The sequence below is a fragment of the Nomascus leucogenys genome, chromosome 20, assembly GCF_006542625.1.
Source record: "Nomascus leucogenys isolate Asia chromosome 20, Asia_NLE_v1, whole genome shotgun sequence".
Classification (NCBI taxonomy): Eukaryota; Metazoa; Chordata; class Mammalia; order Primates; family Hylobatidae; genus Nomascus; species Nomascus leucogenys.
Window position 1 is genome coordinate 34,149,817 of NC_044400.1, and position 15,836 is coordinate 34,165,652.

General features: G+C 39.9%; 1 protein-coding gene across 1 annotated transcript in view; it reads left to right on the top strand.

The window, feature by feature from the left end:
• UGGT1 (UDP-glucose glycoprotein glucosyltransferase 1) overlaps positions 1 to 15,836 on the top strand; it is a 107,658-nt gene that overhangs the window by 80,836 nt on the left and 10,986 nt on the right. Inside the window, exons 27-36 of the mRNA XM_003278148.4 lie at positions 4,420 to 4,522; positions 5,344 to 5,423; positions 6,706 to 6,895; positions 7,913 to 8,071; positions 8,902 to 8,987; positions 10,950 to 11,034; positions 11,970 to 12,058; positions 12,613 to 12,717; positions 13,927 to 14,011; positions 15,032 to 15,214. Coding sequence (XP_003278196.1) covers positions 4,420 to 4,522; positions 5,344 to 5,423; positions 6,706 to 6,895; positions 7,913 to 8,071; positions 8,902 to 8,987; positions 10,950 to 11,034; positions 11,970 to 12,058; positions 12,613 to 12,717; positions 13,927 to 14,011; positions 15,032 to 15,214 — 1,165 coding nt within the window. The remainder of the gene's footprint in view (positions 1 to 4,419; positions 4,523 to 5,343; positions 5,424 to 6,705; positions 6,896 to 7,912; positions 8,072 to 8,901; positions 8,988 to 10,949; positions 11,035 to 11,969; positions 12,059 to 12,612; positions 12,718 to 13,926; positions 14,012 to 15,031; positions 15,215 to 15,836) is intronic.

The window sequence follows — 15,836 nt, forward strand, 5'->3', positions numbered from 1 at the left end:
CGCCTTCTGGGCTCAAGTGATCTTCCTACCTTAACCTCCTGTGTAGAAGGGACCACAGGCGCTTGCCACCATGCCTGGCTAGTTTTTGTATTTTTTATAGAGATGGGGTCTCACCGTGTTGCCCAGGCTGGTCTCAAACTCCTAGGCTCAAGTTATTCACCTGCCTCAGCCTTCCAAGTTGCTTGGCCAAAAACTTTTGTTTTAAATAAGCTTAGCATAATGGGGGAGTTTGCCTTTTTGTTCTTCACTTTTTTGTTTTGAAAAGTTTAAAACCTAGAAATAGTTGAAAGACTAATATAATGAGCACCCAAATATCCTTCACTTAGATTCACCAGTTGTTGGTGTGTCACATTTCCTTTATCTCTGTCATCGCACATGTGCATGTTGTGTGCGTGTGTCTGCATGTGTGTGTTTGTGTAGTACTTCTAGTAACTGCTTTAGTAGTTTATTTATATGTTTGCATACACACATGGTCATATTTTTTCCTGCACCATTTGGAAATAGATTGCAGACATTCTGATGTAACATGTCTGATGTTTTCTACATGTGTATCCTGAGTGCTAGGACTTCTCCGCAGTACTGTTAGCTGACCTCAGAAATGTAACCTTGATACAGTAATATTAAAACACAATTTCTATTCACGTGTCTCCAGTATCTTTGTAATGACCTTCTACAACTGTTTTTTGTATTTGTTTTGGTCCAGATTACATATTACAGAGTTGTGTCTCTTTGGTCTCCTTTAATCTGGAAGAGTTCTCTGCCATTTTTTTTTTCTAGTCTTTTGTCTTTTATGATGACATTTTTTAAGAGTCCAGGACAGTTGTCTTATGGAATGTCTCACAGTCTGAGTTGCTTCTTCATGATTAGATTTAATTGTTTCTAGGAAAGAGCCCTGCACGGTAATGTATATAGCCTTTGCTATAGCTGGCAAGTATATACATGTAATACACTGATTGTGTCTCGGAATCCCCAGGGAGGCTTTAAATATAGATGCCTGTGTCCTGCTCCTCTGTGATTCTGAGCTGATTAGTCTGGCATGGATTGGACTTTGGTTTAGTGGACCTGTGTTTTTTTATGACCAATCCTTGTGGGGATCAGGTTTGCATAGTCAGATCATTTGATGATTGTAGGCTGGAATGGAGGCCCTCTCTGTTTGCACTGTTTGTGTGTCCTAATTTTTTATGTCAGCAGTGGGTGAAGATTCTTATGGCTCCTGGATAATCCTTGTTGAATTTGGCCATTAGCACCCAGATTGCACCCATTTTCTCAATGTTTTGTGAACTTTCAGGAAGTAACTCGTTAGTCACCAGTGGGAGGAAACCTTTCCTAATCAGCCTGCCGTCTTGTTTACCCTTCTTGTCCAAGGTAGCGAGTCCTGAGCAAAGACCTCCTCCTTTTTAGAAATCTTCTTCTCCATGGGTCTCCATGTTCTGTATAATTAAAATACCTTAATTATAAATTCTATTATGAGACAAATTACAATTCCTGTTAGAGAAATTCCTCTTATTGGGAGTTGTGTCAGTTAAATGAATGTTTATTACATTTAACTCAGAAGTTTCTCATTTATACTAGAAATAGAAAGATCTGAACCATCAGTTAATGTATATTCTTGCCCTCAAAGTGTGGTCCATGGACCAGCAGCAAGACATTGTCTGGGAGCCTGTTGGAAATGCAGGCTTTGGACCCACACCAGTCCTGAGGAATCAGCATCTGCATTTTAACAAGTTGCTCCTGGGGGATTCCTGTGTGCATTAATGCTACTAAGCACAGTATTCTTTGACATTTACTCTACGAACCATAGGCAAATGTGTATAATCTCCAAATCTTGTTCCTGTCTCTGTCACTTTTCGTTTTATTCTGGTCTTTTCTCTGACCAATATAGTGAATACATTTAAACATGATGTTGTTCATATTGTTCCCATTTCCACACAAATACTCCTCTTTCCTTTTTTTTTTTTTTTTTTTTTCCGAGTCCCTTTTTCTTGTTCTAGAGATGTGGGTAAGTAAAGGACCTCACAGGGTCAATTTCTGGTGTGCCTGTTGCTGATCACCTGGAACACTGCTGGCTCAGAATGTGAACATGTTGTGTGAAACTCTACCCCAAACCTGGTGTGGGCAGGCATGACCAGATGTTACGCTCTTGTGTAGAGTCCTGTTTGAGACTCTCTCTCTGGTTCCCTTGTGAGCCTTTGTATAATGCTATTTTCTAATGAGTTTTTCCTTCTAGAATTCTAGAATAGCAGAGAGGTGCAAATTATGTTAGGGCAGTGGCTCTCAAAATTTGGCTTTTACTTAGAGAGCTTGTTAAAATGCAGATTGCTGGACCCATCCCCAGAGTTTCTGATTGAGTAAGTCTGGATTGGATCCTGACGTGCTTCTCACAAATGCCCAGGGGAAGCTGATACCACTGCTCTGGAGCCACACTTTGAGAACAGTTGTATTAGAGTAACAGAAGTTTTGTTGTATTAGAGGAATAATCATTGGCAGTGGACTTAATGTGAAATTGTTAATAATGCCAGAGATTGAAAGCACCTACCTCAACACAGTTACAAAGCTATTCTGATGGTTATTTCCAAAGCAGTGAAGATGTGAAGTAACCTTCATGAGCCTGTAAATTGTTTCCAGGTTTCTTGGTTATGCTGTTTTGTGGTGTTCTTTTGTATTCATCCCACTTAGGTAAATGTTGTTTGGTAAAAAAAAGTAAAATTAGTGGTTAGTATCGCAACCACATTATAGTATTGTTCAGAGCAAACAAAGTATAATGGTTTAAACAGCTAACAGTTTTCGAAAATGGGTATAATTTTGAATCCTTTCAAGTTGAGTCCTTTTAAAAGTTCATTAGAGGTCCCTGCTCCTTTTAAGTCACCAAAGTCAGTGTGACTTCAAGGGAGTCCATGCAACAGGAAGTTACCATTCAGTTAAGAACAGACAAGGGGGCTGGGCATGATGGCTTATGCCTGTAATCCCAGTGCTTTGGGAGGCCAAGGCAGGCAGATCACTTGAGGCCAGGAGTTCAAGACCAGCCTGGCCAACATGGGAAAACACCATCTCTACTAACAATACACAAATTAGCTGGGCATGGTGGCATGCACCTGTAAGTAGCTGGGGCACAAGGATTGCTTGAGCCTGGGAGGTGGAGGTTGCCGTGAACCGAGATCACGCCACTATACTCCCAGCCTGGGTGAATGAGCGAGACACTGTCTTTTTAAAAAAAAAAAAAAAAAAAGACAAGGACCAGGTGTGGTGGCTTATGCCATTGCTTTGAGAAGCCAAGGCAGGAGGATCACTTGAGGCCAGGAGTTTGAGACTAGTCTGGTCAATATGGTGAGACCCCTATCTGTACAAAAAAATATAAATTAGCCCGGCATGGTGGCGTGTGTCTGTAGTCCTGGCTACTTAGGAGGCTAAGTTGAGAGGATCATTTCAACCCAGAAGTTAGAGGCTTCAGTGAACCATGATCACACCACTACACTCCAGCTTGGGCCACAGAGTGAGACCTTGTCTCTAAAAAAGTAAATAAGGAAAAGAACAGGCAAAATATCTATAACTTAATGCTGACAAAGGATGTGGTGAAATTTATTTTTTTGGCCTTGTAAATTTGATTAGTTCTTCAGGGAATGTGGTTGACAATACTTATTAGCCACAACGTATTTGTATCCTTTGTCTCCATAATCTCATGTCTAGTACTTCCTTGACTCTAAAGAAATTTCCAAATGTGGAGAAAGTTGGTAGTACAAATTGTTTACAGGTTGAAAGCCATCTCTATGTCCAGCAGTAAAGAAAAGCTGGAGTAAACTCTGACAGCTTCATTTGGTAAATAGCATATTATTTCTTATAGAGGATGCTTGTTGTGTAACAGCATGTGGAAATCTTTATGCTACAGTAGTGAGAGACGGAAGGAAATTGTTTTGAAATTGCTAATCTGTATCTACAACTAATGTTTATACAGGCATCTAGAAAGGATTACATAGAGATGCAGCCAAGTAGGCTGGGAGAGTGAATATTTTGTGATTATATTTTTCCTTTTTCTCTGTTTTGCAGGTTTTCTGGAATGTTCTTTCATTATTTTTTAAAAATTGATTTATTCCTTTTCTCTTTGTACTCTTCTTGCCAAGAAGTGAAAATTGGCATAATGTTATCAGAAGCTAACTTCAGTAGCTTTTCTGAGTTTTTGGTTAAATACAATTTCAAGCTGTTTTTCCTCTCTTTGCATGGACCTTTCAATCCATTTCAGATCCATTATTGAGGTTTTGCAATCTTTGGGATAGACTGAATCATATAGTTGGCCACTGTCATAGTCTAGTCTTTCTAGATCTAAAGTTCTTTCAAATGCTAAGAAGGTTGAAGGTTATATTGTACAAAAAAAACTTTTGTTTCCTGTGTCCTCCAGGTTAATGTTTTATCCTTGTGATCTTTCAGTGCAATCAAACTGAGGCCGAAGGAAGGGGAGACATACTTTGATGTCGTGGCTGTCGTTGACCCTGTCACCAGAGAAGCACAGAGACTTGCTCCTTTGCTCTTGGTAGGAACGCCGTGTAGGAAGCGTACATCACCTTTGTTTGAAGTTGTCACATGCTCTGAAATTCACTGAGAGCTTTGTTTTCCTTGAGTTGTCTTCAACAGGCACTGGACAATGCTATGGGGTTCTAGGGCAGGGCAGTCTTTACAAAGATTGACAGTGGCTGTGAAACAACCTCACAGCCCTAGAAAGTTGGTGCAAGTGTGGTTGGCTGCCTCATGTAATTTAAAAAAGTGATTAACATCCTCATTTAGAGTAAAACATCCTGGAATTAAGGTATGCTGTATTTTAATTTATAATGGCAAAGAGAGAAAATAAATATGTTTTTTCATTTTTCCTTTTTTATAACTACCATGGATTTTTTTGTCTTGGCATGTCTTTTAGACATGTATAGTGTGTTACAATTTTAGGACATTTAAAAGACCTTCGACAAAGGCACAGTCGCTCCAACATTCATTGCCGAATAAATCTGTAACCTTTTTTGTGAGTATTGGTATCTCTGTGTTTTCATCCTTTGGCATGTGAGCAGTGGCTCTGAGGTCTGTAGTTTTTCCATGATCTGCCTGCTGCTTCCCCACAGGGTCTGCCTTCGTGTGAGGAGCAGTGAGCGGCAGCAGCCTACTTCCCACTGTTGTTGGCCACGTCCTATGTATGTGTGATGTAGATTGTGCAGTAGAGTTGTGATTTCCAGAAGTTTCTCCAGTGCAGACTCTGGCTGTTATTACCTTTATATCTTTTCTTGAGATATTAATATCTCAGTGTCAAATAATAAATTTCTGGAGAAAAAAAATCCTAAATATTTTGTCATCTGTTTTTCCTTCTAGGTTTTGGCTCAGCTGATTAACATGAATCTGAGAGTATTCATGAACTGCCAATCCAAACTTTCCGACATGCCTTTAAAAAGGTAAAACATGCTATGTAAGAAAACAGTTGAAGAATTGGTACTGAATCCAAGTTCTGATATTGCATGTTAGAGGATCAGATGGATTTATAGGTGGACATCATGTTTGAAATGGTCATTTACTAAATGTTCAGTTTTGCCAAATTTCACTCTAATCAGAAGTTCTAAGAACATAGTGTGTTTGTAGCATTTAGGTGGCATTACCCCAGGCTGCTTGCATTTGTGCCTTTTCTTTTTTTTCAAGACGGAGTCTCACTCTGTCACCCAGATTGGAGTGCAGTGAGATGATCTTGGCTCACTGCAGCCTCTGCCTCCCGGGTTCAAGCGATTCTCCTGCTTCAGCCTTCTTGGTAGCTGGGATTACAGGCGCACACTACTACGCCCAGCTAATTCTTGTATTTTTAGTAGAGACAGGGTTTCACCATGTTGACCAGGCTGGTCTCGAACTCTTGACCTCAAGTGATCTGTCTGCCTCACTTCCCAAAGTGCTGGGTTTACAGGTGTGAGCCACCACACCTGGCCCCATTTGTGCTTTTCATCTTAAAAGAACAATATTCATTTCAAGTTGGAATATACATGTTAGAGGAAGCTTGCTTAGCTATATATTGTCATGAGCTTTGGAATGGGCATTTATGAAAAGTGATACAAAAAGCAGTTAGTGTTGTGGCTATGGGAAATTTCTAACTTGCCAGTGTGCTGTGTTTTATAGGTTAGCTTCTAAGTGGATTGAAACAGCATTTGCAAGTAACCAAAGGGTTCCCAGCTTCCACCATTATTCTCGTATAGGGGAAATGTTTACATTATTAGTGTTTTCAGGACTAGTCTGAGAGCTCAATCAGCATTTAGGAATTGGTTTTAAAGAGAAAAATGAATCCTCCCTGAAGGGAGGAAAATGCCCAGGACCTAATTGGGACCCTGACAGCCATCCATGTGAAGGAGTGGCCTCTGTTGAAGTGATTGGATTTTGGCTTGCCAGGTGGACAGTATAATGGCTGCTGAGTATGAGCTGGAGTAGCTATTACTAGAAGGTCATTGCTACGACATCACCACAGGCCACCACTGAGCACTCCTCAGTGCTGTCCTTGTTTGCCTTTTCTTGCATCTGCAGCAACCACAGGAGGCATCGTTAGGTCAAAGACAGTTTTGGAAACACTTTTCCCAATCTGGAAGAGTACTCCTCCAAATCTAATTTGTTTTAACCAGTTGTTTACCTGTGTAAGGGCTTGTACACTCAAGTACTGTTGTCACATAGAAAAATATCTAACACTTTCCTTTTCAATTTCAGCTTTTACCGTTATGTCTTAGAACCAGAGATTTCTTTCACCTCAGACAATAGTTTTGCTAAGGGTCCAATCGCAAAATTTTTGGATATGCCTCAGTCTCCACTGTTCACTCTGAATTTGAACACACCTGAGAGCTGGATGGTAGAATCTGTCAGAACACCATATGATCTTGATAATATTTATTTAGAAGAGGTAAGACCATATCACTGCTTCCAAATACTTAATCATGTATAATACAGCAGATTGAATCATAGTCTAGGTGGGCCGCTGAGACATCAGTGTTCAGGTATGATATTATTTTAAACAACAGCTTTATTCACATGGAACTCATATACCATAAAATTTTCCCCATTAACGTGTACAGTTGAGAGGTTTTAGTATCTTCACAGAGTTGTGCAGCCATCACCACTATGCAATTTTAGAATGTTTTCAGCATCCCCAGCAAAAGCCCCATACTCATTAGCAGTCACTCTCCATTTCCCCAGCCACTAGCAACTGCTAGTCTACTTTCTATCTCTATGGATTTGCCTATTCTGACATTTTGTCTAAATAGAATCAAATGTGGGCTTCTGTAATTGGCTTCTTTCACATAACAAATTGTTTTCAAGATCCATCCATGCTGTAGTATGTATCAACGCTTCATTCTTTTTAACTTGCCAGATAATATTTTATTTATGGACGTATCACATTTTATTTATCCTTTCACGAATGGACATTTGGGTTGTTTTTACTTTTTGGTTGTTATGAATAATGCTGCTATGAATGTTGTGTGCAAGTTTTTCTACTGATATATGACTACAGGATGTCTTTGCATTTAGGTCTTTAATTTTTTTCAACATTTACTGTCTTATCCTCATTAATATTTTTAGAATAACGCCTTTACTGTTTTTTTCTCCTTTCTCTTTCCAACCCAGTTTTTATAATTGTATGCAGTCATTAACCACCACCATAGCCGAGATGCAGAACATTTCCATTACCCCAGAAAGTTCTTTTATACCACTTTGCAGACAGTAGCCTCCTCTCGCCTGGTTTCAGGCAACAACTGGTCTGCTTTCTGTCATTATAGTTTTGTCTTTTCTTGAATTTCTTAAAATATAATCATATATTATGTAAGTCCTTTTCGTCTGCTTCCTTTACTTTGCATAATGCATTTCAGATTTATTCATGTTGTCTCTGAGTGCATTCAAGTGATTGGATTTTGGCTTGTAGGTGGACAGTGTAGTGGCTGCTGAGTATGAGCTGGAGTACCTGTTACTGGAAGGTCATTGCTACGACATCACCACAGGCCAACCTCCACGGGGACTGCAGTTTACCTTAGGAACTTCAGCCAACCCGGTCATTGTGGACACCATTGTTATGGCCAATCTGGTAAATAATCTGTTCATCAGATAGTAATATTGTAGTTATGTTAATTTGGGCACTATAATTTATGATGGAGCAATTAGCATTCTTAACCATAGAGTGAGATTAAAATTCATTATGGGCTGAACTTGGTCAATATAGAAATCATTAGTTCAGCTAAATTTGTAGGTTAGAATTACATGTCAAAAGAAAAAACATGCTGGAATACTCTGCTGTAACTGAATTGGCCCCTGAAAATAGATTGCTCATGAGCTGACAGCCTTTTTCTTTTCTTTGGAAGTGCGACACTTACTCATGCATCACACGTTGATTCTTCCCTGAAGTACAGCTAAGTGACTGGCCTTTATTGTACTAGGTTTTTTTTTGTTGTTGTTGCTTTTTTTTTTTTTTGAGACTCCTGCCCAGGCTGGAGTGCAATGGTGTGATCTCGGCTCACTGCAACCTCTGCCTCCCAGGTTCAAGCAATTCTCCTGCCCCAGCCTCCTGAGTAGCTGGGATTACAGGCATCCACCACCATGCCCGGCTAATTTTTGTACTTTTTTAGTAGAGATGGGGTTTCACCATGTGTTAGCCAGGCTGGTCTCGAACACCTGACCTCAAGTGATCCACCTGCTGTGGTCTCCTGAAGTGCTGGGATTACAGGCGTGAGCCACTGCACCTGGCCTGTGCTAGAGTTTTTAATGTGTAGTTTTGGTTTTTTCAGAGTTGGATTGATTTGTTTACTGTGTTATTCACATTACAGTTGATTGATATTTCAGAAATAGAAGTAACTATTCCTCAGAAATAGCATTTTGGTGTTTTGAAGAGAGCTAACTGGACTTTTCTTCTTGTCCTAGGGCTACTTTCAGCTGAAAGCCAACCCAGGAGCTTGGATCCTCAGACTTAGGAAGGGACGCTCTGAAGATATTTATAGAATTTACAGGTAGGAGTAAGTGATGCAGGTACATTTTCCCAGAACATTTAGAAATGATCATTAGCTCTAATTGAATACTACCCTGGCAGTTAGCCAGGCAACATGAATTTAATTTGCAGTTGTATGTGATGAAACAATGGTTTTTCCAGGAAATTAAATATGGAAGAATTGTTAGAATAGAATTAGATAATAAGAGGTATAGATGCTAATGAGTATAGTCAGGCTTTATTCTTTAATTATTTATTTGTGCTAACAATATCCCAGAATCAAATCATTCTGTCACTGTGATGCAGCTCATAGATAGGCAGATGAGAAACTTGAAGAAAAGAGAAAAGAAAGAAAGAACAGCCAGACTTTTCTGCGCAGAGAGTGTATGTGTTGACCCTGAGTGATTTGCAAATGCGCAGTACATGGAAGCTTTGGTCTTGAAGCCATGCTGTTAGTGCTGGTATTCCTTGGTCTGTGGTGGTATAGTGAGAACATTCCCTCTATAGCCAGCTTTTACCTTAAGGTTTACTGCACATATTTATTAGTTTAAAAATAATTATGTCGCCTTTAAAAACGTTTGATATAAATTATGCTTAACACAATTTAAATTAGTTTTAAACTGTGTGAAGAGACTTCCTGCCAGATTGTTTAGGGGATGATTTCCATTAGGGCACATTTGAAGCACCCTGTAGTATGTCCTTGCCTTAGTTGGCTCCATAGTGACACACATGAAACAGTGGATTAGTGCCTGGTTCTTACCCAGGAAATAGAAGAATTCTGTATTATAATAACACCATTGTAAACAATAGAAGGTTTTTTTCCACATAACATTTTCTTCATATAAGGTTTTACAAAATTTTGGATGCACTTCCAAACTCCTTCCCTTTTGGATGCCCTGGCCCTTCCCAGCCTCCCCTTCCCAGGAGCATGGTGCCCCCTCTTCCTAGCTGTTCAGGGCTTCCCCCTAGCAGAATCTTCCTTTGCCTGAGAACCCTACTCTCTGCTAGATGACAGCAAATGCAGTGAATTCATGTCGTAATTATGACTTTCTGCACCTTGAAATTTGGTGACTGGAAATTTTAGGCATTGCTGTTGATTAGTAGGGAAACATACATTTAATTGTTCTTCCTCTGCTCCTGTCTGCCTGCAAACAGAGTTTGTTATAGTTTTTCTGGTAGTGTATAGACACCAGGTTGAGTACAGGGCCTGTTGTTGACTGATTGTTGCTTCCAGGCAGAAAGAGCGAGCAGATTTCCTTTACAACACTATTCCAGTTAAAGAGTAGTGGCCGGGAGTGATGGGTGATGGCTCACGCCTGTAATCCCAACACTTTGGGAGGCCGAGGAGGGTGGATCACTTAAGGTCAGGGGTTTGAGACCAGCCCTAGCCACTATGGTGAAACCCTGCCTCTACTAAAATACAAAACTTAGCCAGGTGTGGTAGTGGGTGCCTGTAAACTCAGCTACCTGAAGGCTGAAGCAGTAGAATCACTTGAACCTGGGAGGTGGAGGTTGCATTGAGCCAAGATTGCTCCACTGCACTCCAGGGCAACAGAGCAGAACTCTGTCTCAAAAAAAAAAAAAAAAAAAAAAAAAAAAAAAGAGTGGAGGCAGTGTGTTTCTAGTAATGGGAGGGGGGCCTGTTCCCCCTGCACTCCTTTATCAAAGGCTCTGTGCTTGGCTCAGAGCTTGTGAACACAGGCGGTTGTTTAGTACTCACCATGTGGTTTCCACACATGGATGCCTGTCACTGCATGATGGGTAATTTGAAAGAGGACTCACAAGGAGGTTTGGGCATGCACCTTATATAAAGAGAGATTTCAACACGTGCTTCTGTGCATCTTGAAGGAGCTTAAGGAGCAAGAAGATAGCTGGATCTCGAAAACTCCTTTATGAGAAGGATGATGGACTCAGATGCTCTGAGAGCATTTGCTGCCTTTTGAGAATTGTGCCTTGTAATATTGATCTTTCTTTTCTCGCAAAGCCACGATGGCACCGATTCTCCACCTGATGCTGATGAGGTGGTTATCGTCCTCAACAACTTCAAAAGCAAAATTATTAAAGTGAAGGTGAGTTTGGTAAAAGTAGTGGCATTCTGTTATTGGACAGCTGTCATTTAAAAATATGTATCTTGGAACCAGCCCAAGAGTCTCTTTGTAATTTGCTATGGCAATTATAGGGATACTGCTTTAAGGCAAAATGTCTTTGTAAATGTGAGTTTGTGGCTTTCCTCAACTGAAAGATTGTACCTTTTGGGTAATCTCAGTGTGCAGAACATGTCCCATCTTATATAAAATATTCTCATAGATGCTTTGTTGTTTATATAGCCACAATTCATAGTGTTGTTGATGATTCTCTTCTCAGAATATTGGGGGAAATGGCAATGAAAATTTTCAACGATAATAAAATGATAGTCCTATTTAATTTCCTTTGACTTCTACTTTCCGTTCTCTGAATGTTGAAGCTCTTAGTGCCTTACATTCAGGTACAGTATATTCTGGAATAAAGAATCATTACACACAGTGAAACCTAAAATAGGCCATGCATTGTTGAGCAGAAAAATGGTCACTGTGCTGCCAAGAAGAAACCCCTATTTGTGCTAGTGAATCCTGAAAACTGGTCATAACATGAAATACGTCCCTCCCAACAGCTAGAGCCCCCAGCAGCCACACTCTTCCCTGGAACTAGCTGTTGACTCATTGAATCGTGCTTCTGGTTTCACTGCACAGTTGAGTTTGCGGCTCTTTGCCTGTGTTGCAAGCTGAAAATGGGGTTCATCTAATTAAAAGAGGTTGTTGTCTCCTCACATAAGGTTATGATGTGAATGTCCTGGTGAAGATACTTCTATTGAATCCTTCTAGACTCTGGGTGGGGTTGTGCCTGTTTGTGAGAGAATTGATTGATAATTCCCTATTGATGACAGGCTCACAGTGTACATCCAGTGAGAGGCAGTTTTATGCCTATGAGACATACTGGGAGTAAGGTTTATCACATTTGATTGCAGGTTCAGAAGAAGGCAGATATGGTGAATGAAGACTTGCTGAGTGATGGAACGAGTGAGAATGAATCTGGATTTTGGGATTCCTTCAAATGGTAAGTTGACATTATAAGAGTTATGTTTTTAAGGAAAAACTGAGATATAAGCACCATCCATCCCTCCTTTTTGCATCTTGTGATTCTGTCTGGGCCTTTCACATTCTACTTTGTGCAGCTACATCTCACACTTATATTTGGCATAGATGAGTATTTTCCGCTTGATTAATCCGAAAGAGGTTCATGTCTCCCAGTGGGGAAGTTACTTCTGCTCCATACTTTGTGACTCTCATTGCCTGTACCTGCTCTTTGGAAATTTGACTGCTCCCTGCTCAGTTTACTTCCCGTTGTGTAAGTTGCATTCTGGTGCAGCCTGTGTTCAGTCTCTTCCTAAAACAACACTGTTGGGGAGTAAACATTCTTTTTGTGTTCCCACAGGTTGGTTTTGTCAGTCTTGTGCTCTCTCCAGGGTGTGAGGGAAGCTTCATAACCACTCCTGCTGCAGCTCACCCGCTAGGGAAGGATGGGAAGCGCGGTCTCTTTCCTCTTACTTTCAAAGGCTGTGTGTCTGTACCAGTGTTTCAAGTGGTTTTTTTTTACCCTTATTGTTATAGGGGCTTTACAGGAGGACAGAAGACTGAGGAAGTGAAGCAAGATAAAGATGACATAATTAATATTTTCTCCGTTGCATCTGGTCATCTCTACGAAAGATTTCTTCGGTCAGTCTTGTTGATGATTTCATTACATATGAATGAATCTGTCAGTGTTCTTATTTAGAGAGGAAAGGTTTTGTGGGATTTTGCTCATTATACTTCTGTCTTTGAAGCACTGTGAGCATTGTGACTGCTTGCCATTTATCATTGGATTTGTTTCGATCCCGCCATCTGTGAAGTTGAACTATGTAGTGAATGCCTCTGGATATTACAAGACTGTAGCCCTTTAACATCACTGTACACATTCATAGACTGTGCTGTTTATTGCCTGCCAAACATTGCTTAACCTAGAGATTGGGAGGTTGACATAGAGAATAGAATGAGAACAGAACCATGGAATACTTCACTGCCTTCTAAAGATTCATAGGATTTTAGAGCCAGGAGAGACCTTAGTTCTTACATATGAACACTTCTATTTTATAAACAGGCTGAGGCCCCGAGTGTGAAGGGACTTGTCTAAGGTCACACAACTAGAGCCAGAAGAGGCCACGGGCTAGGGCTGCCTGATGTAGTGGTCACCAGAGGCACTGTCAGGAAGGCCTGAGAGTCACTTTTCTCATTGCCAGGGCTGTGTTCACTCTTAATTTTTCACTATAGATCTAGTATAGAAAATCAAAATGTCATTTGTCTCATTTTTAGCCATCTTATTTCCAAGAAATAATATCCTACCTAAAATAGCAAATAATAAAAACAACTGAATTTGGTTAAACTCCTCTATTCAAAAATGTGGTTTTGTTTTCTCAGTAAGGAGGCCCAAGCTAATAGCCTTCCTCTCTGAAGCAGGGCCTCTGTGTAGGCTGCAGGAGGCGCTGTGGTTACACATTCTTCCCTTAGCACCAGATGCTGCTGTCACGTGACAGGGGTTTTGGAGAGTGATGTCAGTTACCCCAATCTCCAGGGTTCATCTGGACCATAACTAATATATCAGTTCATGAAGCAGTTTATTTAGAGGTGTAGCAGAATTAAAACATTTGCCTCTGTCAGTTAAGTATAGTTTTATAGGTGAGGAATGCCCCTTCTCTTTAGTGATAACTTCATAAGCTGGAGTAAGTACAATTTTTCATTTTCCATCACTGAGCGTCTCCCTCGGCCTAATTGAGCCATTAGTTAGCTCTGCCATAAAGAGCATTTAGGTGTCTCATGATTGACTCTACATAATGTTGAGGTTAAATAACATTGGAAAGCTATTATTAATTACCTACTTTTGTTTGGCAGCATAATGATGCTATCCGTGCTGAAGAATACCAAGACTCCTGTGAAATTCTGGTTCTTGAAGAATTACTTGTCCCCCACATTTAAGGTTTGTTTCACAGAGAAAGGGAAAACATTCTTATTAAGGAGATATTTACTGTATAATATATTTTTCATGACTTTTGTTTTATCTGTATACTTTAGCAAATTTTCCATTTACTAAGATACCCTAATTTGGTTGCATATTTTTATTTTGATTATTCTTCCAGATTGGTCTGTTTGAGGGAAACAGTTAAATTGTGTTTAAAAACTTGGATAATATAGTAGAGTCTTTTGTTGTTGTTATTAGGAGCAGTGTCTTACTGAGATAACGTTTCCTTCCTCTGAAGCCTGCGTGCTTGCTTTAATTTAGAAAGCACAGTGATGGTTTACATTGAGGAGAATGATTGGTGTTAGCATGAACCACTCCTAGATGATGTATGGAAGTAATGCTTCCTCTGTGCAAAACCAAACACGTACTTGCAATGTTTTCTGCGTTACTTACATCAGTCAGTATTTGTCGTCTAAGTTGATTTGTTTGCATCCTTTTTTTTTCTTGTAGAATTTACTAAATGACTTTTAATATATTCAATAACCATTCTCCTTGATAAGCACTTTACTGCTGGCCCCTAAAGGTACTTGTACTTAGAATCTGAAAGACTTATTAATAAAGGGCAACACATTTGTCCAGAGTTCTGGCTTTGCAGTGTTATTCCCTGGGTTAGATCTGGCCTTGAGGAAGGCTTGTCATCAAGCTCAGTAAATGCCTTACTGAAATCAAGTTTAGACAAATGGACTTAAAGTTCATGTTCTGTAAAAACACACACAGAGGGATATACATCTAAAATCCTTCCCTTGAACATTCTGTCATTTCATGTGGTGACCAGAAGTCATAAAGAAATGGGATTTGACAAAGGTTTATATCTGTTCTTCTATGTAGTCATGAGTGGGTCAGGGCCAGTCTTTGTAAGACCACTGTTTTGGTAAATGTGTTTTATTTGTCCTGTATCATGGTGGTTGGCTTATATTATGAAAGCAGTTTTCCTAATCAGAAGAAATGATTATTTGTTGTTCCCATGTCTCAAAATAGGAGTTTATACCTTACATGGCAAATGAATACAATTTCCAGTATGAGCTTGTTCAGTACAAATGGCCCCGGTGGCTTCATCAACAGACTGAAAAACAGCGTATCATCTGGGGTTACAAGATCCTCTTCCTGGATGTACTTTTCCCACTGGTTGTTGACAAGTTCCTGTTTGTGGATGCTGATCAGGTAGGCCCTTAAAGGCCAAGTTTTGACAGTTTGTATTAAAAGCAACAAATCTCTTCTTTTTAAATGCTATTTTTTCCACTTATGGAAAAGGACATGCTTATTTTACATTTAGAAAATATGAAAATATGTATCACACAGATGTGATCACTTTTTAAATTTGCATTTAGCTTATCTCCTTTACATCTTTTTCTCTGTCTTTTTAACATCATTGTGATAACATAATGTGTGCAGTTTTGTATCTGACTTAATTCATTTAACATGAAAACTAAAAATTAGAAAATTAACATTTAGCAGTGCTTGCCATCATCTCTAATTATCTGCCCAAAAGATAGGAGTTATTGTCACGGGTAATAGACGAAGCTTAAGTGGATACATGGCTTTGGCAGTAGGGAACCTCCGGATATTCTTTCTGGCCGTCAGGGTTTGACTTAATGAAAGGGAACATGTGATTTTAGAGCGTACAAACTCAAACAGCATAAATGTACTTCTGCCCACAGCCTTCCACTTCAGCCTGAGCTGGCGGAAACCCAAGTCAGCCACCTGAGTGGAAGGATGTAATGTGTGTGAAAGTCACCGGGACAGAGACTTCACTCACCTCTTTGGAATTCTCTTCCACTGCCTC